Source organism: Chlorocebus sabaeus, chromosome 7 (genome assembly GCF_047675955.1).
Source record: "Chlorocebus sabaeus isolate Y175 chromosome 7, mChlSab1.0.hap1, whole genome shotgun sequence".
Classification (NCBI taxonomy): Eukaryota; Metazoa; Chordata; class Mammalia; order Primates; family Cercopithecidae; genus Chlorocebus; species Chlorocebus sabaeus.
Genome location: NC_132910.1, coordinates 15827427 through 15852081, shown reverse-complemented (window position 1 = coordinate 15852081; position 24655 = coordinate 15827427). Strand labels below are relative to the sequence as shown.

The 24655-nt window shown below is 34.6% G+C and overlaps 2 protein-coding genes across 27 annotated transcripts in view; one reads left to right on the top strand and one right to left on the bottom strand.

Moving 5' to 3' along the window:
• Positions 1–23657, top strand: part of FIP1L1 (factor interacting with PAPOLA and CPSF1) — an 85775-nt gene extending 62118 nt beyond the window's left edge. For 8 of the 23 annotated variants that reach the window (XM_073017385.1, XM_073017378.1, XM_073017381.1 and 5 more), the window contains 6 exons: positions 3466–3492; positions 5535–5589; positions 6903–6958; positions 10677–10890; positions 16287–16424; positions 16943–23657. In XM_073017385.1, coding sequence (XP_072873486.1) covers positions 3466–3492; positions 5535–5589; positions 6903–6958; positions 10677–10890; positions 16287–16424; positions 16943–17090 — 638 coding nt within the window. In that variant the 3' untranslated portion in view covers positions 17091–23657. The remainder of the gene's footprint in view (positions 1–3465; positions 3493–5534; positions 5590–6902; positions 6959–10676; positions 10891–16286; positions 16425–16942) is intronic. The other 15 variants (XM_073017386.1, XM_073017380.1, XM_073017383.1 and 12 more) reach the window with 5 other exon arrangements.
• Positions 18072–24655, bottom strand: part of LNX1 (ligand of numb-protein X 1) — a 197169-nt gene continuing 190585 nt past the window's right edge. For 3 of the 4 annotated variants that reach the window (XM_073017369.1, XM_007998702.3, XM_007998704.3), the window contains 2 exons: positions 19027–19185; positions 18072–18640 (listed from right to left, as the gene is read on the bottom strand). In XM_073017369.1, the coding sequence (XP_072873470.1) occupies positions 18505–18640; positions 19027–19185 (295 nt within the window). In that variant the 3' untranslated portion in view covers positions 18072–18504. Of the gene's footprint in view, positions 18641–18690; positions 19186–24655 lie in introns of those variants that run through there. The other variant, XM_073017370.1, reaches the window with a different exon arrangement.

Here is a 24655-nt window from a genome sequence, read left to right as displayed (position 1 = left end):
GAATTTGAGACCGGCCTGGGCAACATAGCAAAACCCTGTCTCCACAAAAAATGTAAAAAATTAACTGAGCATGGTGTGGTACACACCTGTGGTCCCAGCTACTTGGGAGGCTGAGGTGGGAGAATTGCTTTGAGCCCAGGAAGCAGAGGTTGCAGTGATCCGTGATCATGCCACTCACCCTGAGCAACAGAGTGAGACCCTGTCTCAACCAGAAATAAATCATCTTCTCTTTTGAGAATGCCGTATGGTGTAGGCTCTCATAGTACTTTTAAAAGTGTCACAGGTAGATGCTTTTGTTTCATAAAAGTTTGGAATGGGATTTATTTAGTCTGTATTAAATTGCTCAGCAGTGAAATTAGGAGAGAAGCTTAGAATCAGATCCAGTGATCCTCATAGTATAGTCCTGGGCCAGCAACATCATCTGGGAAATTTAGGGGAATGTAGGTTTTCTGGTCCCACACCAGACTTACTGAATCAGAAATACTAGGGGAAGGGCCCAGCAATCTGTGTGTTTTAAGAGACTCTCCAGGTGATTCTGATGCATGTTCAAGGTGGTTTGTTTTTATTTTTTTACTTATTTATTTTTTTTGAGACGGAGTCTTGCTCTGTTGCCCAGGCTGAGTACAGTGGCACGATGGCTCACTGCAGCCTCTGCCTCCTGGGTTCAAGCGATTCTCCAGCCTCAGCCTCCTGAGTTGCTGGGACTACAGGCACATGCCACCATGCCCGGCTAATTTTTTGTGTTTTTAATAGAGACAGGGTTTCACCATGTTAGCCAGGATGGTCTCCATCTCCTGACTTTGTGATCCACCCACGTTGGTATCCCAAAGTACTGGGATTATAGGCATGAGCCACCGCGCCCAGCCTATGTTCAAGTTTTAATACCACTAATCTATTCAGTCTGTTAGAGCTTGAGTATTACTTTTCCAAAAGGTTTTGGCCAGCACTAGAAATCTACTTTTACTACTGTTACGTATAGCTTTCCAGGAAAATCAACATTTTTAAAACTAATTTTTCAGATAAAGGATATAGAAAAGAAACAAAATATTTTCCTTATTTAAGTCTGTTGTCTAGGTTAGGCAGCATGTGTTTGCCAGGAAGATGGAGGTGTTGGGAGAGGAAAGGAGAGGGACTTTTGAGATGAATTTTGTTTTCCCTTATACTGTTTCTCTTTTATTAAGAAGAGTCAAATACTAAATAGTGATTTTTAAGTGAGAATAGTGTTGGCCTTACATGATATTTCAGTTTGAAAATACATTCAATAATTGTCAGAGAATTGGTTATATAGTGTTTCATCAACTTTATAGTTTTGTTTTAATGAACATTTACTTATAAAGATTTGCATTGAAATATCATCTTAGATGAAATGGAGGTCTCACAAGAAGAGCCCTTCCTAGTTGCCATGCCAACTTTCTGGTGTGTAGGTATTGATTGGAAAGACCTGTGAATGAGATAGTTTTTTCTTTGATTATGTCTTTAATTCCAGTAGATTATTTTTGTCTGTCCTATGATACTACTGTAGTAAGATTAACATTAAAGGCAGACAGTAATTTTAACTTCGCTTGTAACGTACTTGATTCTTTGGTCATATGTCTTTTATCTTTTTTTATGTTTTGTGGAAGTTTAACAACTTAAATGTTTTTGAGGACTAAAGTTTGAAGGGGCTGACTAGAAATTTTTTAGTTTTTTGCATGAATTTACATTTTAACATTAAACTTTAGCATTAATGCTAATGTTAATTAATGCTAATGCTAATTAATGCTAAGTAAGCATTAGCTAAAGTGATACATCTGGCTCACATTCGTTTAGGTAAAGTTATTAGGATTATAGTGTATAGAGTGGGTGGATGATTTTGGTGTATTCCTTTATCTTATAAATCTTATCTTACAAATCTGTATCTTACAAATCTAAGAAAATAATCATATATTTACATATGAAAACTAGATCAAATAGTGAAGTAGTGTCCGTATTGTTCTAAAGAAAATTAGGTTATAGTGTATATTAAAAACATTTAATGCTCTGCCTTTCTTACTTTTCTCGTTTACTTTGGAGTCTGGGACTCTGCTAGCTTGTATGGTTTGCTGGATTCTTTTAGTTTAGTAATTTGGGAAACAGGAAGGTAACCTCAGGATGAATGAGAATTGCCATTAGCTATGGGTCAGTTTAGTAGACTTGTGGATTCATAAAGAAACTTGATGGCTGCTTTATGTATCTTCTTTAGTCTTGTTGGTTTTGTAAGTTTGGAATATGTTTTTATTGTGTGGGTGGTTAAAATCAGGTGCTTTGGTCTCTTTTTCAAGGCCATTTGCTACCTTAAGATCTTTTTAATCTAAATCTCTTACTCTGATAAAACATGCACATCAGAACATTTTTAGATAGTGTTAGAATGTTTCCTTTGACAAGAAAACAATTGAAAACAATTGTTTCATTTTTTTTGCATACAGTTAGCTAATGAATTAAGATTATTTTTTAGACTAATTTTGTTGCAGTTTTTAAGATAGGATTTAGGAACCCATGCCAACTCTTTTAGTTATTATATAAAACTTTCCATGAAAAAGTTACTTTAAATTGTCTTACATTTTTTTTTATTTTCCTGCTTAGAAATCTCTCATTTTTCCTCCACTGAAAAATAGTTAAAATTTGCATGCCATATAAATTGCCTTTCATGTATCTCTTAAATTTAAAATGCTGAATTTAATTTTAGTATTTAGTAAATGCATTTTACATTAGGCTTTAAGGGCACATTTGATCCCTGTGAAACTGAGAATGTACATAGTTTATTCCTCAGAGTTTATAATGTATACAAATAATGAGTGAGAGTCACTCAAATTAATATTTGCTAGCACCTGTAGAAGTAAATCATTCACATTTATGTTAATATGCCCTGGGGGGTATATATATATGAATTGGTTATTCCCCCCTTTCTCTCCTCCTACAAATCAAAGGAAATGGTAGCCTTTTACTACTTCTGCCAACAATACTAAAACAGTCAACACTTGAATGAACCACAACATATTGAGCTTTACAAAAGTCAGTAATATCCATCATCTTGAGTTATCCTTGTACTACCTGCAGTATTAGAGAAAGAACCCACAGATCAGTTTTTCTGTTAAAATGTTAAAATAACAACCTCAGGCATTGATTATCATATTTAGTTAGGATTAACTTCATGGCATTTGATCATTGTGTGTGCATAAGTGTGCTTTTTAACTGATGTCTAACTTTGTGATTACTAGTGGGGGAAACCTTGTTATCAAGTTGTTAGACTGGGTTTTCATCAAGGAAGTTGGATGTTATACTCGAATTGTTAGTCCTCTACGAGAAAACAGAATGCTTCTCTTGAGTGAATAAGCTAGGATAATGAGGCGAGGGGTTTTATTTCAAAGTTTGTTTTGGTGATGGCATAAATACATAACAGGTTCTGAAATCCAATTACTATATTAAATTTCATCACTTGTTTTTTAGGTATTCCAATAACTGTACCACCTCCAGGTAAAACTTTTTTCATGTTTTCTCCATCATTGTTAATAAACATGAAATTTCAAGCTTATAGTTACAGGAGAGATGGTGTTGATGTGGTTAGAATATGGAATAGGCTATTGGGATTTCAAGGTCCTATTTTCAGCTCTGCCTTTGCTTCATTCCAGTTTTGATTAAGATATAGTTTTCTTATACCTGTCTTACCCATTTCTGTAGAAATAGAGATTCTGAGAAAATTCTTACCTATTCAATTTGTGAAGAAAACAGTATAGGATATAAAATAAAATTTTTCTTAAAAATGTCTTTACAGACCAATGAATTTTTTATGTCATATAGTGACTATAAGAGAAGAGAAAGATACTTTATTTTGACTTTATCATTATTTCTGATTTTTTAATTTTAATCCTGCTGGCTTAGTATCATGAGAAAATGTGTTCTAAACCCCACATAGCAACTAGACAGACAGCTGGTCAGGTGGCTGTTCTTAGAGTGGTGATTGTTTATTGTTGTAATAGTATGATCAATGGGAGTTTATATGTGGCCCAGTGTTTTATTTATTTATTTATTTATTTATTTTTACATTTTTGTCAGTTATTTCTTTTTATAGTGTGATATCACACCTGGTAGCAAGTGTGTCTTACTGAGTTCAGTGTAAAAAGCCAAGGTGTATGAAGAGAATGAGAGGTGATAATGCTTGCAAGGGTGGGTCTGAATTCAAAATGACTTCGATAAACTGAGTGAAGTTGAGGTAGCATAGGACAGTATACATATTTAGATGTGGAATAGAGACATTGATTATATGTGAATGTGTCTGAAATAGACTCATCAGGGAAAGTGAAAGGAATCATTTATGTGTCTTTTTAGTTTAAAAAACAATGTGGTTGTGAGGCTGTATGAAATAGGATTGTGGACTTTAGGACTAATGTGGTAATTGCTAATTTTGTACTTTTAAGATGTTTAATAGAGGAATTATAGATCCTAAAAGTGGATACAGTGAAGAACATGGTAAACATGAAAACAGTTTGGAGTGGGGCTAAAAATCGATTTAAGTGGACCTTTGAGAAGGATTCAGAGAACTGATTTATTTTTTCATAGAATTACTAAAACGGAGGCTTAGTGGAAGTGTTTTCACATAACTGCAAGGTGACAGGCAATATGACAGTGGAATACTCTTGTTCTCATTTAGGACAGTGTCTAAATTGTAGTGTGAGAGACTTAAGTTAGATAATTTAGTGCATTTCCTAGTAGTGAGAGTTGTTCATTGTTAACACTTGGAAGGAATTGGTATCATAAGGAATTGACATCATAAGTTTTGGAATCTTTTTCTGCTGGGATGCTTTATAGCCTATCTGAATTTGAAAGTATAGTGTAGATTAACTGTTTTTTCAGCCATATTATTCTGTGGTATTCCGTTTAGGTATTGTGAATTATTGAGAATGCAGACCTCATGATATAGAGGTACAAATTATATTCCTTCCAAACTGATCCACAAACTATATTATGTGCTTTTCTTTGTAAAGTAGTTTGTTAGGGTTGTGCTATTTGAACATATTTTATGGTGGATATTCTCAGCTTTGAGCACTATGCGTTTACTGGTAAGATTTTATTTATAAATTACACATTTTAAGGAAATTTCTATACTTCTAAAACTCTCGAAATATTTTTTGAAAGAGGTGATTGCTATATATCTACTTTTCTTCTAAAATATTTCAAATATATCTGGTGGCTACTGTTTTATGTATGGAGAAGGTAAGGCATTGAGATTAACTTTCTCATACTTACAAAATGGGCTGTGTGTGGTGCTGAAAATAAGACCAGTGTCCTGACTCCCAGTTTGTTCTCTGTGTATTAGACCAGACTGCTTACTTAAAGTTTTATTGCACTAAAAATCTGTTTATAAGTTTGAGCTCCATTTTTTTCTGTCCATTATTACAACATAGAGAAGCACATTCATATTCCCAGAGAAATTTAGTGATACACAGCAACTTTGTTTCACCCTTGACATTAAGTGTACATTCTGTTAACATTTTTTATCTTATGGTTGAATGTTTCAGGTTTTCCTCCTCCACCAGGAGCTCCACCTCCATCTCTTATACCAACAATAGAAAGGTAAATCAGTATGGATACTGATTTTTGATCATTGATAGCCTTTTGACAGAAGAACCATATACTTATCTTGGAAATATTTTCAAAGATTTAATTTTATAAACATAGCACCTGTCTTTTAATTTATAAATCTACGTCTATGTTAGTTTTATATAAGATGTTGGACCTGTAGCCTGAAATCAAAACAGGGCAAAGAAAACTAAAATTATAATATTTTGAAATAATCTCTTGCTTTGATTTATGACACACTTGATTAAAGAAACTCCTAGACTGTTAAAAACGCAGCAAGTCAGTTTTAATGGGAAATACAAACATAAATTACTGGAAATGATGAATAATACATGCCTCTTTTGGGATGAAGTAGGGAAAACTATTATGGGACCATAGTCAAGAAAAGCTGTCTTATTCCTTGATACTCCATCTCAGCTTCCACAAAGAAGGATTAGAGCCATTCTGTGTGGCAGTAGCCTTATTTTTTGTACTGTGTACTTATGGCTTATGTTAACTAGAATGCTGTACAAAGAGAATATTTCCCTCATGGGTGGCAGTATGGTGTTTAACAACATAGAAATCAAACAGTGTTGCGAGGCAAGGTTCATAAGCCCTTTGAGACTCAGTTTTCCTTTTTACCAAAAAGGTTGACAGAGTTGTGAAGATTTTAAAAGCTACTGAATATAAAGTACAAGTATAATTCTTGGCAGGTACAAATCACTAATAAGAGTTATTGCTATTTTCTCTTAAGTGGCAAATAAACTATTAAAAATAATGTGTTTCTGAAAAAATGATTCAAATGATATAAAAAGACAAAATATGTGAGAACTTTACATCAGTAGCATCAAACCCTGCATATGATTTTATAAACCCTGCATAAAATCAAGAAAGCATGAATTGTGAGAACATAAGGATTTAGTTTTGTTAAGTGACTATTAGGCACATTTGTTTTCTCAGTCAAAATGTTAAGAAGTATTATTTGTTAATCCTGTCAGTGGGGCTGAATTAAAATTAAGACTAAATTTTTAATCTGAAATATTCTGATAGCCTGAAAGTTTCTGTTACTTTACTTGTGACTCCAGCTAAGTTGATTGGATTATTTATGTTAAATAGTACTAGCACATCCTATTTTTTGTAAAATTAGGTATTTTAATATTTTTTAAGTCAAAAATCGTGTTTTATTAATAAAATTATAGAACTAAATTATTAAATTGGTGGTTGGATAAAAGTTGTAATTTTGCCTTAAGTTTTTCCTTTTGCACTACATTATTAAAATTCAGAACTTCCTTGTACCAGACATAAAAATATATCTTTTTCTTCAACAGTGGACATTCCTCTGGTTATGATAGTCGTTCTGCACGTGCATTTCCCTATGGCAATGGTAAGTAGTAGTATTTAGATGCCTAGATTCAATTTGGATCAGTGAAGTACTTAAATATTTTTAAAGCAATAAAAACGTGTTGCATCTTACAGAGCAATTAAAAAATATTAACTAAAGGAGTGAGTGGTCTATGTATCTGCCAGGTTAGCAAACAATACATTTCATGTATTTAATCAACTATACTTTTAAAAATTAGCTCATGGTGACACAACAGCGATATTTGTACTTTGTGTTTTCTAAAAGGATTTAGGATTTGTCACCAAAAAAGGATTACAAAGAACGGAAATCAAGTACATAGAAAACTACCATATAATGGAAAAAACCTGAAAGTTGCTTTTTGAAGACAACAAATAAAACATGACAATTTTATGACAAGATTAAGAAAAAAGAACACATAAACAGTATCAGGAGCAAAAAGGGATTACAACTGTAGACAACGCAGATTAAACAATAAAAGAGAGGCCGGCTCAAGCCTGTAATCCCAGCACTTTGGGAGGCCGAGACGGGCGGATCACGAGGTCAGGAGATCGAGACCATCCTGGCTAACCCGGTGAAACCCCGTCTCTACTAAAAAATACAAAAAACTAGCTGGGCGAGGTGGCGGGCGCCTGTAGTCCCAGCTACTTGGGAGGCGGAGGCAGGAGAATGGCATGAACCCGGGAGGCGGAGCTTGCAGTGAGCTGAGTTCCCGGGAGGCGGAGCTTGCAGTGAGCTGAGATCCGGCCACTGCACTCCAGCCTGGGCGACAGAGTGAGACTCTGTCTTAAAAAAAAAAAAAAAAAAAAGAGAGAGAGAGAATATGCTGCACCGTATACCAACGCACTTAAAAACTTAGCTGAAATGAATTAACTCCTAAAAACAAAAACAAAAATTTACCACACAAAACTGACTTGAAACGAAAAAGAAACCTTGAAGAGTCGTCTTTGTTATCCTTTTTTGTTGGATTATTCTGTTTTTTTTGTTTGTTTGTTTGTTTGTTTTGTTTTGTTTTTTTTTTTTGCGTTCTTATATTGGGAGACTTAGCTCATTAATTTTTACTCTTTTCTAATATAGTATTTTAAGACTAAATTTTCTTCTGGAACAACTTGTATCCCTAAACTTTTGATGTGTCTTATGTTTGTCTGTGTTTAGTTCTTAATTATTTAAATTTATGATATTTTTGACCCATGAATTATCAGAAGTGTGTTTTTAATTTGAAATGGTTAGGGATTATTTTCTCATAACTTTTAAATTTGACTTCTAACTTAAATTGCTTGGTGGTCAGAGAACAAACCTATTATACTCATCCTTTGAAAGTATATGTACCTTTTCATAAATGTTTCATATGTGCTTGAGAAGAAGAATATCCTTTGTTATGGGCAGTATCCTATGTGATGTCCATTACATCAACCATGCTAAGAACATGTAGCTCAAGTCTTTATCTGCATGGTGACTTGTGCCTGTAATCCTAGCTATTTGGGAGGCTGAGGCGGGAAGATCACTTGAGCCTTAGAGTTCAAGCCTGCAGTGAGCTATGGTCATACCACTTGTTCTCTAGCCTGGATGACAGCAAGACCTCATCTCTTAAAACAAAAACTGCTTCTATATTTGTACTGATTTTTTCATCTGCTTAATCCACCAATAATTGAGAGGATTATGTTAATCTCCCATGAATATGGTGAATTTTCTATTTCTACCTGTGTTTCTATTAGTTTTTACTTTCTAAAACTTAAGGTGATGTTGTTAGCTACTTGGAAGTTTAAATTTGTTCTGTTTCCTTGGTAAATTACATCATCCATCTTCATGTGATCATTCTTTCCTTCCTAAGTAATGTTTTTTGTATAAGTCTGTTGTGTCATTAATAAAGCTACTCTTTATTTTTTTTGAGACGGAGTCAAACTCTGTCGTCCAGTCTGGAGTGCAGTAGTATGATCTCTGCTCACTGCAAGCTCCACCTTCCTGGTTCAAGCAATTCCCCTGCCTCAGCCTTCTGAATAGCTGGGATTACAGGCATGTGCCACCACACCTGGCTAATTTTTTTTGTATTTTTAGTAGAGACAGGGTTTCACCATGTTGGCCAGACTGGTCTGGAACTCCTGACCTCAGGCAATCCGCCGTCCTCGGCCTCCCAAAGTGCTGGGATTGCAGGCGTGAGCCACCTCGCCGGCCTAAAGCTACTCATTTTTGATCAGGGGTTGTATTTTTTTTTCCTCATCTTTTTTCTTTCAACTTTCTGTTTTCATGTTGTTTATATTAAGATTATAGTTAGGTTTTTAAAAAGTACAAATCAACAGTCTTTGTTTTGTAACTGATGAGTCAGTCCCTTTTTATTACTGAGAATATTTAGCTATTTCAACTTAACTCTCCACCTACATCTTTGTCAAGTCGTCTTGAATTGACTGAGTTTCGCATTGATTTTCAAAAAATCCTTTTTTCTTCATTGTTTTGAAACTATACGTTTTATTTCTTTTAAGTGGTTACTCGACATTTGTTATTCATACTTAACAATGTGTAGTTACATACAATTTGAACATCTTTCTCCATCAATACAGAGACTTCAGAATAATCTTTCTCTTCTAACTTATATCCTGTTGCGGTTCACTATTTTAGTTTTATTCTTTTTAAAAAAACTCTACTGTTGAATAGCATATATTGTTTGTTTGGATTTGCATATATGATTACCATTTATTTGTTCAGCCATTACTTCTTTTCATGTTAGATTCTCTAGGATAATTTTTCTTTTTCTCTAGGTATATCTGATAGATGTTCCTTTTTTTTTTTTTTTTTTGAGGTGGAGCCTCACTTTGTTGCCCAGGCTGGAGTGCAGTGGTGCCATCTCGGCTCACTGCAAGCTCCATCTCCCAGGTTCATGCCATCTTCCTGCCTCAGCCTCCCGAGTAGCTGGGATTACAGGCACCTGCCACCGCGCCCTGCTAATTTTTGTATTTTTAGTAGAGATGGGGTTTCACCATGTTGGCCAGGCTGGTCGTGAACTCCTGACCTCACAATCCGCCCACCTTGGCCTCCAAAAGTGTTGGGATTACAGGCGTGAGCCACTGCACCCGGCTTGATAGACATTCTTTTGGTGAAGTCTGTTGGTTGTAAGTTTTGCTTATTTTTTTGTTGATGTTTACAAAGGCAGTTTGAATCTTGAAATAAAATGTTGTTGAGTACACTTTTCTAGGTTGATATTTTTTCTCAACAGTTTTTTTTTTTTCTTTTTTTGAGATAGAGTCTCACTCTGACGCCCAGGCTGGAGTGCAGTGACATGATCTCTGCTCACTGTAACCTCTGCCACCTGGGTTCAAGTGATTCTCCTGCCTCAGCCTCCCAAATAGCTGGGGTTACAGGCACGCACCACCATGCCCAGCAAACGTTTGTATTTTTAGTAGAGACGGGGTTTCACCATGTTGACTAGGCTGGTCTTGAACTCCTGGCCTCCTCTCAACACTTTGAAGATGCCCCAATGTATTCTGGTTTCCATTTTTTATATTGGGGAGTTTGTGGTCAACCTAATTCTGATTCCTGTTCACCTTGTATAATGAAGGGTCTTTATATGTTAGGTTTTTAAGATTTGTTTCCGGATCTTCCCCTGATACTGTGGGTATTCATTCACCATGTGATAGTTCTCTTTTCTATTTATAAAGTGAATTTCTATTACAATCTAATGACATATTTTTGGTGGGCATTTTGTTTTTTTAAAGTACCATAATGTTTTTTAATTGTGTTTTTTCTTTAGTTGCCTTTCCCCATCTTCCTGGTTCTGCGCCTTCATGGCCTAGTCTTGTGGACACCAGCAAGCAGTGGGACTATTATGCCAGAAGAGAGAAAGACCGAGATAGAGAGAGAGACAGAGACAGAGAGCGAGACCGTGATCGGGACAGAGAAAGAGAACGCACCAGAGAGAGAGAGAGGGAGCGTGATCACAGTCCTACACCAAGTGTTTTCAACAGGTTTGTTGGGTGTGCAGGAGTTTATACTATGTATTTCATAACCGCTTTCAAATTTATTGTTGTTATGAGGAAGTGAATTTCAATTCACTTGGAAAAGAGATGCTCAGGGAGTACTTAGGAAAGCCATCTTAAAATGATAAAGGATTAGAGGCTTCCCATTACCTTGAACATTTTTTTACTTATCTCTTAAAAGAATTTTCTACCCCCTTCATTTATTTTTATCTTGCCATCTAAGTTTTTCATCTTAAGCTTAAATTAGTTGACCATATAGATATTTCCAGTGTATTATAAATATTAATATTCAAAAATAAAGTTATCACAACTTTTATTCTGTTTTTAGAGACAGGGTCTTGCTTTGTCACCCAGGCTGGCTGGAGTGCAGTGGCATGATCATAGCTCACTGCAGTCTTACATTGGAAGAAGATGCCATCTAAGACTTTCATAGCTGGAGAAGAGAACTCAATGCCTGGCTTCAGAGTTTGAAAGGACAGGCTGACTCTCTTGTTTCCTAATGCATTGTTCCCTAATGTAGGAAGTCCTGGGCTCAAGTGATCCTCTTGGCTTAGCGTCTCAGGTAGCTAAGACTACAGTCATGCATCACCATGCTTGGCTCATTTAAAAAATTTTTTGTAGAGACAGGGTCATGCTGTGTTGCCCAAGGTCACTCTTAAAATATATCCAGTGGATTAAAAACATTATAGTGATTTTCTAAACACCATTATCCATTTTTTAAAGAAAATGCACAAATAGGCTACCTTTAAGAATTGGAAATTTTACTTAAAACTTTTTAAATGGGTTTTCCTATTAGTCTTTCCTGCAACACACTTATGTATTAAGTTTTAATATTTAAGAAAATTTGTCTTACATATGTTTTAAAAGGTTTTCCTCCTGATTTTAGTTATTATTTTTATATTCTGTCAGTGCAAACCACATGTATAACAGTGGTCTCATAAGATTACAATACTATTTATACTGTATCTTTTGTTTAGATACACAAATACTTACCACTGTGTTAAAATTTTCTACAGAATTCAGTGCAGTAATATGCTGTACAGATTTGAAGCCCAGGAGCAATAGTCTATAATATGTAACCTAGTGTATAATAGGCTGTACCATCAAAGTTTGTATAAGTACACTGTGTGGGGTTTGCACAACAATGAGATCACCTAATAGTGCATTTCTCAGAACATATCCCTGTCATTAACTGACACTTGACTGTATACATACATATACATTTCAAAATGTATACATTTTGAAAATAATGGAACCGCATCGTTTAATGAGAAGAAGGCGCTTTCCTCTATCCCCAGTGAGTATTACTATTGTTAGGAAAAAACAGAGTTTGTTCAGAATACTTATAATATTCAGTAAACCATCCTGTAAACAGATGTGCTGCCATTCAGGCTTCGGTGTTCCATTGTTAGAGCACAGGCAGTGTCGATTTACCATAATTCTAAGGACTCCAGGATTTTCAGGGTGGTAAATGAGCACCAACTTTAACTTAAAATCACCAGCTACATTAAGGAACAATGCATTAGGAAACAAGAGAGTGAGCCTGTCCTTTGAAACTTGAAGCCAGGCATTGCCTTCTCTCTAGCTGTGAAAGTCTTCATGGCTTCTTCTTTCAGTATAAAGCTATTTGATCTACATTAAAAATGCATTGTTTAATGGAGCTACCTCCATCAGATGATCACATTAGCTAGATCATCTGGATAACTTGCTGTAGCTTCTACATCAGCACTTACTGCCTCACCTTGTACTTTTTATGTTATATAGATCACATCTTTGCTTAATCCTTACAAACCAACTAACTTCTGCTAGCTTCTGTTTCTTCTGCAGCTTCCTCACCTATCTCTGCCTTCATAGAATTGAAAATAATTGGGCCTTGCTCTGGATTAGGCTTTGGTTTAAGGGAATGTTGTGTGGCTGGTTTGTTCTACCCAGACACTAAAACTTTCTCCGTATCAGCAATAATGCTGTTGTCATTTTCTTAACCATTCATATGCTCACTGGAGTAGCACTTTTAATTTTCTTCAACAGCTTTTTCTTTGGCTTGACAACTTGTCTTTTTGGCACATGAGGGATAGACTTTGGCCTGTCATGACTTTTGACATGCCTTCCTCTCCAGGCTTCCTCATTTTTAGCTTAATCATTTTTAGCTTTTGATTTAAAATGAGAGCTGTGCGATTCTTCCTTTCACTTGAACGCATAGAGGCCATTGTAGGGTTATTAATTAGCCTCATTTCAACATGATTGTTTCTCAGGGAATAGGGAGACCCAAGGAGAGGAAAGAGATGAGCTGAACAGTGGATCAGTCAAGAACATGCACATTTATTAAGCTTGCTGACTTATATGGATGTGGCTTATGGTACCCCTAAACAGTTACACTAGTACCTCAAACTAGATCCTGTTCAGCAATGTTGTAACAAATTACTGAGTTTATTTTGGTGCAGAAAAATGTTGAAATCCATGCATAATTTTTTCGTAGTATGCATTTTCCATGAACTTTTTGAAGACCCCTCATATTGTCAAGCTGACTAGGACTGGTCAGTAGCTTAAAACTTCACCTAAAAAAATGCACAAGAAGGAACTGATAAGGATTTATTCATCTTTTTTCCTTCCTTTGGCTCCTACTAATATGACTTATACATCGTAGGCACTTAATAAAATTTTATTGACCAAATAAGTAAACACTATGATACGTGTGTGTGTGTGTGTGCGCGCGCGCGCATGAGTATATGATTTGTGTTTGCTTGGTGGGAAATATGCTGTTGACTTCAGCCAATTTAAGTGCATGATTCTTTTAAGTTCGAGGGCATTACTTTCCAGAAAGTCAAATTGTTTCTAATGTGGAAATGAATATGTTTGAGATAGCATTGCTATCTGTAGATTGTACATGTTTATAAGTAAGGAGCTTAATGCAAAATTTGATAGGAAATAAAAATAAAATAAATTGCTTTACCAGGCAGGACTCATAAATTTTCTTTGCGTAAATAACACATTGTTTATAGAAGATTTGGCTAAATCCTCTAATTCTTCTGCTTCAAATACATGCACAGATATTACTGAGTTTTTATTGCAACTTAAAAGCATTAATGGTTAAACCACATTTGATATTCAAGTTGCTGAACTGTAGGGCATTAGGAGTCAAAGTTTACCTAAATTTGACTGAAATGTTTAAGGTCAGAGAGGCAAAAAGTGGAGGAATTTTGAGTTCTGAATTATTCCAGGAAAACATTATGCTCTGGAAAATCCAAGTGAAGTATAAGTAAAGGTGTCTGAAGGCTGATATTTTAGCAGTATGGCATGTAGTATATGTTGCTTTACAAATTACAGGGCCATTGTTTTGAAAATTACAGACCAGTTTCAACTTCTGCTTTTTAGGCAGCTTAATTATAGGCCAGAAAGAAGGCTGGTCATTTGAGGATGTTTGAAATGAACTCTAATGTAATTTCCAGGTTCAGAGAAACCTTTCTGGTTCAGCCATTTATCAGAAAAGGGGATGGAAGGAGGAGGGCCTTTCTATTTTGTGTGTAGGACCCAGTCTTCTGCCATCTGTTGTAAGGTTCCCATCACAGGGCTGCTTTTAGAATCTAAAGGCTTCGAGTTCAACAAGAGTTGGTTTTAGGGTAAGAGGAAAAAGAGAGTTACAAATGACACATTATGAGATAATTGCCTTTAATTATTTTTATGTAAATCTAGTTGCAGTCATTGAAAAGCCTCATTTTTTGAGAGAAGTTAACTATATTTCTTATGGTGCTGGTTTATTCTACTTCAAGACATGGTACTAAAAAGTTCTACTTCTGAAAAAATTAAGCATTAAATTCACCAAAGACTGCCATTTATTGAGTGCCTGCTTTCATACCAAGCATTTTATAAATGTTGTCAGTTCTGTAAAAAGCCTTGAAAAATACTCTTGGCAGTTTTACAGATGAGAAAACCGCGGCTGAGAGAGGTTAAGTAACAGCCTGGGTCACTCATTTCTTAAGTGGCAAAATCAGGATGTGATCCTGTGTGTACTCCACTTGTACTCTTTCTGCTGTTCTCCACTGACTGGCATGGCATGTTCCCTTTCAGGTGACATGCCTCCACACTCCAAGTACAAAGTACATATTTATGGATAGGAAAAAAATAGTGGAAATAACATATACAAATATGTGCAAAAGTATATATTAATACATTTTCTGTTTTTTAAATGAGATTCTAAAATTTTAATGTATCACAGATAACTTGGTCAGCAGTACAATTGGGCATTAAGCATAGCATTACTGAATCATTACTTTTGCTAGAACGTAGGCTGACAGGTCTTTTAAAACATGGCTTATAGTTGTCACCTGACTATGTTAAACCCTGAGATTCCTTACCATCTTGATGTTTCATACAAATTACTACTTTAATAATTCACATTAAACATTTCTAAAAATCAAAGCTCTTCAGCATACTCTTCTAAAAAATTATTTTATTCTAAGGGAATTTACTGATGTAGAAAGTGTTGACTTCTATACTAAACAAAAAAAAGAAAAAGGAAGAAATAAGAGACATGAAGGATAAAGAGAAAGATGAAAGAGAATGTCAGTTAAAGGACATGAAAGGAAAAGAGGTCTAGGGAGGTAAAGAAAGACCACCCTCTAACTCTAGCCATTCATCTCAGTTTCACTAGTCTGTATAATTCAATCCAAAATCAGAAAATGGAGATGCAACTTATATGTATGCAGTTGAAGTTATTAGCCATGTAGTTCCCCCTCCCGCGCGCGCACGCACACACACGTAATTAGGATGTCAGAATGCAAGTATGTCCAATCTGCATTTTGTATGGATACTGTAGAAGTTGCTTTAATGGTTCTGTTCTTTATGTTTATACTTCTGTATTTGATGAATATTTAATGATAAACCTAAAGTTTAAAAACATAACTTGCTTTCTGTGTTGTAGTCATTGTGAGTTGTATATTTTTATAATGTTAAATGTGTCCAAGACTTTCCAAGAATATTGATTAGAAATCTGAGATATACAAATATTATTTTAATTCTAAAAGGAGCAAAAATTGTAAAAGCTGGTAACAATTTAAATCAGTTGCAGATCTCACTTTTTCAAGAAATGAAAAAACCAAAGCATTGTTATATTAAATCTTTTTAACAGCTATGAAAGCACAGAACAAAATTGGTCATTTAACATATGTAATTATTATATATTTATATTCTTAGCTCTAGTGCTATTTTGAGAACAACCATTGTTTTCCTCTCAATTCAACAAATATTTATTCCTCACTAATGTTATAAAAGATGCTAATGTGAGGATTTGGGGTTTGGACTGCAGATCACATCTCCTCTTTTACAGTTTGAGTCTATTCAGAATTAATGGTCCAGTTGTCAAGAAAACATTTCTATTTCAATTTCAGCGATGAAGAACGATACAGATACAGGGAATATGCAGAAAGAGGTTATGAGCGTCACAGAGCAAGTCGAGAGAAAGAAGAACGACATAGAGAAAGACGACACAGGGAAAAAGAGGAAACCAGACATAAGTCTTCTCGAAGGTTTGCTCTTTAATAAAATAGCCAATAGTATGGGAGAGATTTTGACTTACTACATTATCGCATTGGAAGAGGGGAAATTTTGGCCTATGAACCAGTCTTTCGTAAGTTATGAAACGAAGCAGTGCTTGGTTTCATTAAAGAAAAATTCAGGGCCTTGTCTCAAATTTTTTTAAAAAAGCATTAAACAAAATACCTATTGTTTGCCAAAAATCAACCCTTTACAGCATTTCCAGTTTTGAGTTAGTGCTTGTTTCTAATTTGTTACTGTATATTATAATATGCATTTCAGAAGCTGTATAGGCACTGGGAATCTGAGATAATATCAGTGAAGATGGCCCTATAAAATAAATACAATGCCTGCATAAAAATCACATAAAACTGATTATTCCCCACACTATATTGATGAGAAAATGCATTAGATTATTTTAAACCCAGGGTTATATTGAGAATTTCCTTAGAGTGATTGGATTTTTGTCACTGATTGTGTATTTAAACAGAACACACCTTTTTTATTTCAGTAATAGTAGACGTCGCCATGAAAGTGAAGAAGGAGATAGTCACAGGAGACACAAACACAAAAAATCTAAAAGAAGCAAAGAAGGAAAAGAAGCAGGCAGTGAGCCTGCCCCTGAACAGGAGAGCACCGAAGCTACACCTGCAGAATAGGCATGGTTTTGGCCTTTTGTGTATATTAGTACCAGAAGTAGATACTATAAATCTTGTTATTTTTCTGGATAATGTTTAAGAAATTTACCTTAAATCTTGTTCTGTTTGTTAGTATGAAAAGTTAACTTTTTTCCGAAAATAAAAGAGTGAATTTTTCATGTTAAGTTAAAAATCTTTGTCTTGTAATATTTCAAAAATAAAGACAGCAATGACTTTATATCCAAGAAAGGAATGTGAATGAGTCACTTAACGAAGAGCTGTGTTAGCTGTGTACATAAACAAATTATCTGAGAAAAGGTCAAGGTTCCACTTGGGCCACAGTTTTGTTAATCAAACAAACAAAACACCAGTCTCATAAGAGGCTGCACCACAAAAAGCAACAAAGGGCCCCTCTAAGGCTTGAGACTAAAACTAGTCTTTATCATTACTGCTGTGACATTACTTGCTTAGTATATTAAGAGACTCATACATTTTTGATATCACAACTTTTTGATAGCTTTTCAGTGTTCTAAATTTGGGTTCCTGGTGAAACCAAATGGGGTACACTTTCATATCCAAATTAATAAAACCTATAAGGCATTTGGGTGGGCTCTATGAAATAAATTACCCTTAGTGTAGTTTCTAGGAGGCACGTGTACAAACACTCTTCATTGTGGCACAAATTTAAATAGCCTCATGACCATGTCTATGAGCCAGGGTCAAGCTGGTTTGGCCTTGATGCATTTGCCAAGGCCCACTGGTGGAGCAGCGCAAGTTTTTATACAGTCGCTAACAATTGTGGAAAAAAGAGCTTTAGCCATTTCTTACTAAAACAAAACAAGTTTATAATTCTCTGAGCATTTTTAGGGATAGCCCTGGAAGACATTTGTCAGTGATGGTAACAAATAACATGGTATTTGAAAGGATAAATTACTAGGATCTTTTAAATGGTGATAATACAAGTAATCTTAATTAGTATCACATACTAAAAGACAACTATAATTTCTGAAAAATATTTATTTCTTGTTTGATGAAAGCATTGTTTCTCAGCAATGCATTTTAAAAAATCTTAGCTGTAAATTAAAAATGGTCATAATGTACCCTTGGCAGATTTCAGCATATACCAAATTTTAAATTTAAATCAACTTGAATTCAGTGGGGTATACAAATCATTTTAGCTGTTTAGGGCTTTTTACTGAATAGAAAAAATATAAACAGAGTTGTAGAGTAATGAGAAATCCTCCACACTGAAGAAAAACTAGTAGTTTTAATTTTTTTGGAATCATATTTTCTGAGGTGTAACTGACTTTCATTAGATCATACTTTTCCTGACATTTTAACAGTGTATTTACATATAAAAACTGACAAGATAAATACAGTGTTTCAGCTTAGCCTATTTGTGATTTTTATGTTTTTCTCTGACCCATCATTGCTTCTATAAAAAAGTGCCAGGCCAAGAAACAATAGTTAGAGTAATTCTTCCTTTAAGTTCTTTCAGCAGTCTTGCCAAGCAAGCATGTATCATTCCTGATGTACTTCTACCATTGACGGCAAGAAGAATATCACCACATCTAAAAAAAAAACCAAGATATGATTAGTATTTTAATTCATTGCTGAAGTTAATGCAAGTTTATCTTAGTGGTCCTAATTTTTGCTGCATCTGACCATTTTAATTATGTTACTTTTAATTTAGATATTTCTTGCCTCTTATTTACATTCTCCAAACTCACTATCCACTCAGCTTGTGTTAGAAGGAATGCTAAAAGTATGGGGAGTTGTAGTATGGGACTAAGAATATGTGTAATTATTTTGGATTTCTCAGAAGTTGAATGCTACATAAATACTTTAACTCCCCACAAAGTATAATAAATACATGCCTTATCTCAAATGAGGCCACGCTTTGGCATTTATTAAACAACATTTAATACAAGTTTTTTTGGTTAGTCATTATTATTACCTAATTCTTCCATCATTGTATGCTGGTGTTCCTTCAACAATGGATTTGATGAAAAAAGGTTTGTTTCCATTGTATTCTTCATAACCTCCTACAATGCAGAAGCCCAGACTTCCAGCTGTGTTTCTTCGTAATATAATGTCTTTACAGTTATACAAGCACCTGAAATAGAATGTAGTCAGTGTACATGCACATTTAAGTGTTACAGTTAAGGGAATACTTAACTGTGATTCATCCCCCATTCCTTTTGTTGCCATTTTTAATGGCTAAGTAGCACTGCATAGGTCCCACTCAAAATTGTATCGTACCTTGGTGACCTTTGTGCTGTTAGCTGGCTTTTTGTAATTGAACCTCTGTTTTCCATAATGTTGAATATCCTTAAAAAACTGACACCCCCTATTGTGTTCTGTTATACATCTACTGGGAACGATAATCATATTTTTAACTTAAGACAATGCTTGAATTTGTATTAGCAAAAAGTTGGATAAACCTAAATCCTTATTGGTGAACAAACATGGATGTCATATAATATTTACTTGATATAATTTTTAATGAAGGCAAAAATCCTTTGAATAATCTCAATGAAAGCAATTTAAACCTAATCCTAATAAATGAATTTGTATACTTTTTTTGACCTTGGAAAAATACCACTTTACACCCAGTTCTACATGTTTGGCAAGTCATAGAGAAGCATGCAGGCATAAAGTGAATGGAAACAGATACATTTAAAGATTATAAGAACAATTCATATAGGAGGAAAAACAAACTGCAGGAAACTGGATAGGAAGTTATAAAAGGAATGGGAGAAGGAAAGTCCCAGCTCTTCTGTAAATTAGTAGAATCCTCAACTAAAATAGCAAATGAGATTGAAGAAATTTTTATTCACTGGCCCCTAATGAATCAATGTTCATATAGGTACAGGCCAAGTGTTAACTATGTTACAGTTGCCATAGAAGTGTGTGTCAGGAGTTGAATTTTACTCTATATGACTTTGTTCACCACATTTGTAGCTGTAGTCCAGGAATTGTTTTGAAAGGAAATTGGCCTTTTCATGTTGCCAAAAATCAAGATATGGCTATTTTGTTTATATACCGTACCTTTAAAATATTAATTGCTTTTTAGAACCAATAAAAAGTCTTGTGAAATGTTAAGTGATAAAGTTGATCATTACATTTGTTACCAACCTTGTTAGTCAATGTGACATGACTTTTTTCATGATGATGTTTTCACTTGAAATAAAATGAGCTTTAGGGTTTGTTTGGCAAATACCTTTAAAATGTATTGCTGAAATTCAACTCTGAATCTATTGTCATACATATACATCATAACAATTTCTTTTACTGAAATGATTGCTTAAAAGTATGAATTTCATTAAATTTCATATTTTGTAAAATATGTATCTGCTGCATTTCACAGTAAACCTTGATGTCGGTGGTAAATTCATTCTTTGGGAGCTGTGGTGTGTCAGATACACATTTTACATAATGGTTCACTGACTCCTCATGTACAAAGCAGGTAACTGACTATTCTGTAAATAACAAAGCATTAACATTCCTACCTGGGAGGATATGTGCCCAATTTTTTGGAGAAAGGTAAGAATTAGATGATTGTTATCCAAGGTCATGATCAAATACCAGTTTTAACATTGCCCAGTTTGATATATAAATGAGTATACTCCCAGCACTTTGGGAGGCCGAGACGGGTGGATCACGAGGTCAGGAGATCGAGACCATCCTGGCTAACACGGTGAAACCCCGTCTCTACTAAAAACACAAAAAACTAGCTGGGCGAGGTGGCGGGCGCCTGTAGTCCTCGCTACTCGGGAGGCTGAGGCAGGAGAATGGCATAAACCCGGGAGGCGGAGCTTGCAGTGAGCTGAGATCCGGCCACTGCACTCCAGCCCGGGCGACAGAGCAAGACTCCGTCTCAAAAAAAAATAATAAAAATAAATAAATAAAATAAATAAATAAATGAGTATACTCTTATTACTGAATATTTTATTTCATATGGAGAAGCTGTAAACATAACCATCTAAAACATTACATGTTCTAGTTCAAAGCTTGGAACCCAGTAAGTCACAGTGCGTCCATTTTCTAACCTCTTGATACTGGAGAGAACACCCTACTTTGATCATCTTTCTGCAGATGTTTAAACAAAACACAAAATCCCCTGCCCTCCTGAAGCATCCATTCAAGTTGATACCAGTGTTACTTGTTTTATTTCCTTAAAAAGTAAATGCTTTCTTTTATTGGTGTTGTGTATTTAACTTTATTGCAGCAGTGAGACCTCCTTATGTTAACCCGTTGTAAAGTCAGACCTTGATCTGACTTTGTGGGCATTTTTTTCTTAAGTTGGGTTATTTTAGTCCCCACTGGGAAATGTGGCAGCTGTTTTTGATCAGTGACCTCAGATACTAGGTGGCTTTAAACTTTGAATGTAAATGTGGACTTTTTTCCTATTCTGCACTCATTCTCTAAATTTAGGCCTATCGAAAAAGATTTGGCATAGTATAAAGAGTTTGGTAGTTTTTCTCAATGAGAAAATTATGGTTACCTCAAGAACAAATTTAATGAAATGAGTTAATGAGTATGGTGACTCATTTGATTTCCACTGAAATGAGTTAATGAGAATGGTGAAGTCTTGAGCTGCTCAAGAAGCTAAGTTTTTTCCTAAATTTTTATATATCCCCTTATACTACTAATTTAGTCAATACATATTTGAGAACACTGACTGAACTAAGTCTGCAGACTACAAAGAACACTAAGGCAGAGCCTCTTTCCTAAGAAAAACACTGTTTAGAAAATAAATCAAGTGCATCAGCCAAAGCCAGTTGAGATCTTCCTGATTTAAATTATTGTAAATTTTTCATTGCTAAGTGGTGTTAGAATAGCAGAGGTTGGAAAGAGGTTGGATGTAGGATGTTTTGAGCTCTTTGTGAGAGCAGAAAATTGGAAATTGAATCTATAGAAACAGTCCTTTCACAAAATGTTGCTTTATTATTTTGCTAGCCCTGTGTTCAGAAAGGTTTAACTTCTTGGCCCCAATTTATATGTAACTATGACCATCAACTTAATAGATTCCAGTGAGTAATGTAGAGCCTCCTACTATGATTAACCTAGCATTTATTCCGTCTTCAGGATCAGGTACCTTTCAGTCTGCGGTGAAGGGACCACCTTTTTTTTTTCCCCCTAGTTTATTGTAGACTAATACTTTGGTTAAATAAAAAATGAATTTCTAGAAAAATGAAATCTTTAACCCCAAATTGTGTTGTACACAACAAATATAAAATGTTATAATCAACATAAAAGGAAAAAGAATTATAAAAACTATGCATTGCTCATTTATTTATGGGACGTTAATATGGACAATCACTGTTACACTCATAATTTTGTGTTCCTCAATTATTTTTCTAAAATCATGAGAGAAATGCTGAGTCCCCATATTAAATGTCTATATGCATACTTTGAACAAACAGGTATAGCAATGTTTAATGTAAGTGAGGTTGCTTACTACAATAAGTTGACACTGCTACTTGCAGAGGATAAGGGATAGCTAAACCATTTTCTACTACACTATTAGCAGAAAAGACAGTGTCACATATATATGTTCAGGAGAACTGAAGATTTTAAAGCAATTTTAGTAAGCTCAGGCAAGTGATAATTTAACTTCAAAATTTGTCTTTATTCCTCAATGATAGCCAATTACAACAATTTATACTATAAAGTTAGAGTCAAATTTAAATTTTATCTCAATGACATGAACTCTGAATTCATGAATTCTGTGTTGGTTTCTTCTGAAAATCAGAACATTCTATAAAATATGTAAGATGTTTGATAACTTTTTGCAACTGTGCAATATCAAATTTATCGCCTACTTCATTGATAATTGTTATCAAGTTACATCATAACAACTTATGGAAGCTATTCTTCCAAGCGTCTTTCATTTTGCCGTTTGATGTTATTGGCCATTGGAAAACATCTTGCATTTTTTTCCTTGCAGGAAATATTAAGCTCAGTAAAAATATTGAAGATAATCTGGCAAATAAACAAGTTTGGCTATCCAGTTTACATCTTTAAAAAGTTGGGACCAAACTGGCTTCCTATCTTGCAGAAAAAAATAAGGGTTTGATCTATGGTTCAAACATTTTTGACAGAACTTCTCTTTACTTGTTACTCAGCATGCAATAATAGTTCGTTATGATTGGCTTCCTTATTATCACATAATAAAGAGAATAAACTAGTAACTAGTATCTAATGCACTAGCCTTTATGTAGCCACAACTTTTACTATGTCACTAAACACAGTATTTAGTTTGGCTGACATCACAGCAAAATTTTCTGAAGGAGCCACTGTATTAAGTTACATTCATTCTCCAGCAGCTTCTTTAATCTGCGGAGTCAGTACTCCAGAAAGTTTTACAATCAGTGCAACCACACCAGCAAAACATACCGCTACCTAAAACTTAAACTTCCAATTCACCAGCAATGTAAACTTCCTTAGTTGTATATGCTTCAGAGCTAGTTGTGTTTATTGCCAAAGAACTTTTTAAAAATTCTGATATCATGTTTAAGTTGTACATACACTAAAAAGATTTGCCTGTGTATTCAAGTTAAAATAAAAAATACGTTGCTGGCTTTTCTTGAAGTTGGTTTTCATATCATTAGTTATGAAACATAGTACCCTTTTTACCACAGATTCACCCAATGTTTCTAAGCAAATTTTAGTTTTCACAAATACCTTGGCGATGTGTATATACATTTTTAATCTTACTTAAAATGCTACTTTATTATAGGAAGTCCACAAAGTATATAGTTTGTGCATGGTATATTGGCATCTACTTCTGGTGACTTTTTAATTAAATACTCTTTCAAAAAAATATTTTGGCTTTTTGTTTGTAAGAGGCATTTATGATTCCATTGTTTTATTAGCCAACACCTCCACAAGTGGTTTTACTACTTCACCAACAATGACAGCTGCAAACCCAAGCTCCACAGAGGAGTAAAAGCAGCATAAACTTTTTGTCTTAAGAAAAAAAATCACATATTATTTGGAATCACTTCTATTGTACTGTTTTCAGAAAAGGTATGTCTTGTCCAATGAAGCTTAATTCACCAACTATAAATAGGCGACTTCTCTAATTTGGCCAGTAATGTTGAACTACATACTTAAAGCAGCTTTGATTAAAATGTAAATGATTGTAAAAATATGTTTAAAAAGAAACCTGACAGTCTCTCAGATTTTTATACATATTTTGGTGACAGCTAAGAAACCTTAAAATATAGGTTTTAATGTGGGGTCCTACTGTGCATGATGCAGTGATCCCCTACTGGGATGCAGATTGCACAACATAAAACACCTTGCAAGTTCAACAACATCCCCTTCAACAAGAGTTTACTGATTATATTTGAATGATGTAGCAATGTCAAATTGCTATAAAAGTTTCTAAACAATTTCTGTCCTTATTGCAGACCAATAATAATACAGTTTGTGGATTAGCACTGGTCTATTGCCCATTGCTCTGAATAATTTTTAAAGAAGTAAAACATACAAAAGAAATATTACAGGTTTCTTTTAAAAGTTATTAAGGAAGAAAGCTTTAGACTATGATGCGTCTAAACAGGAGTATAGAATTA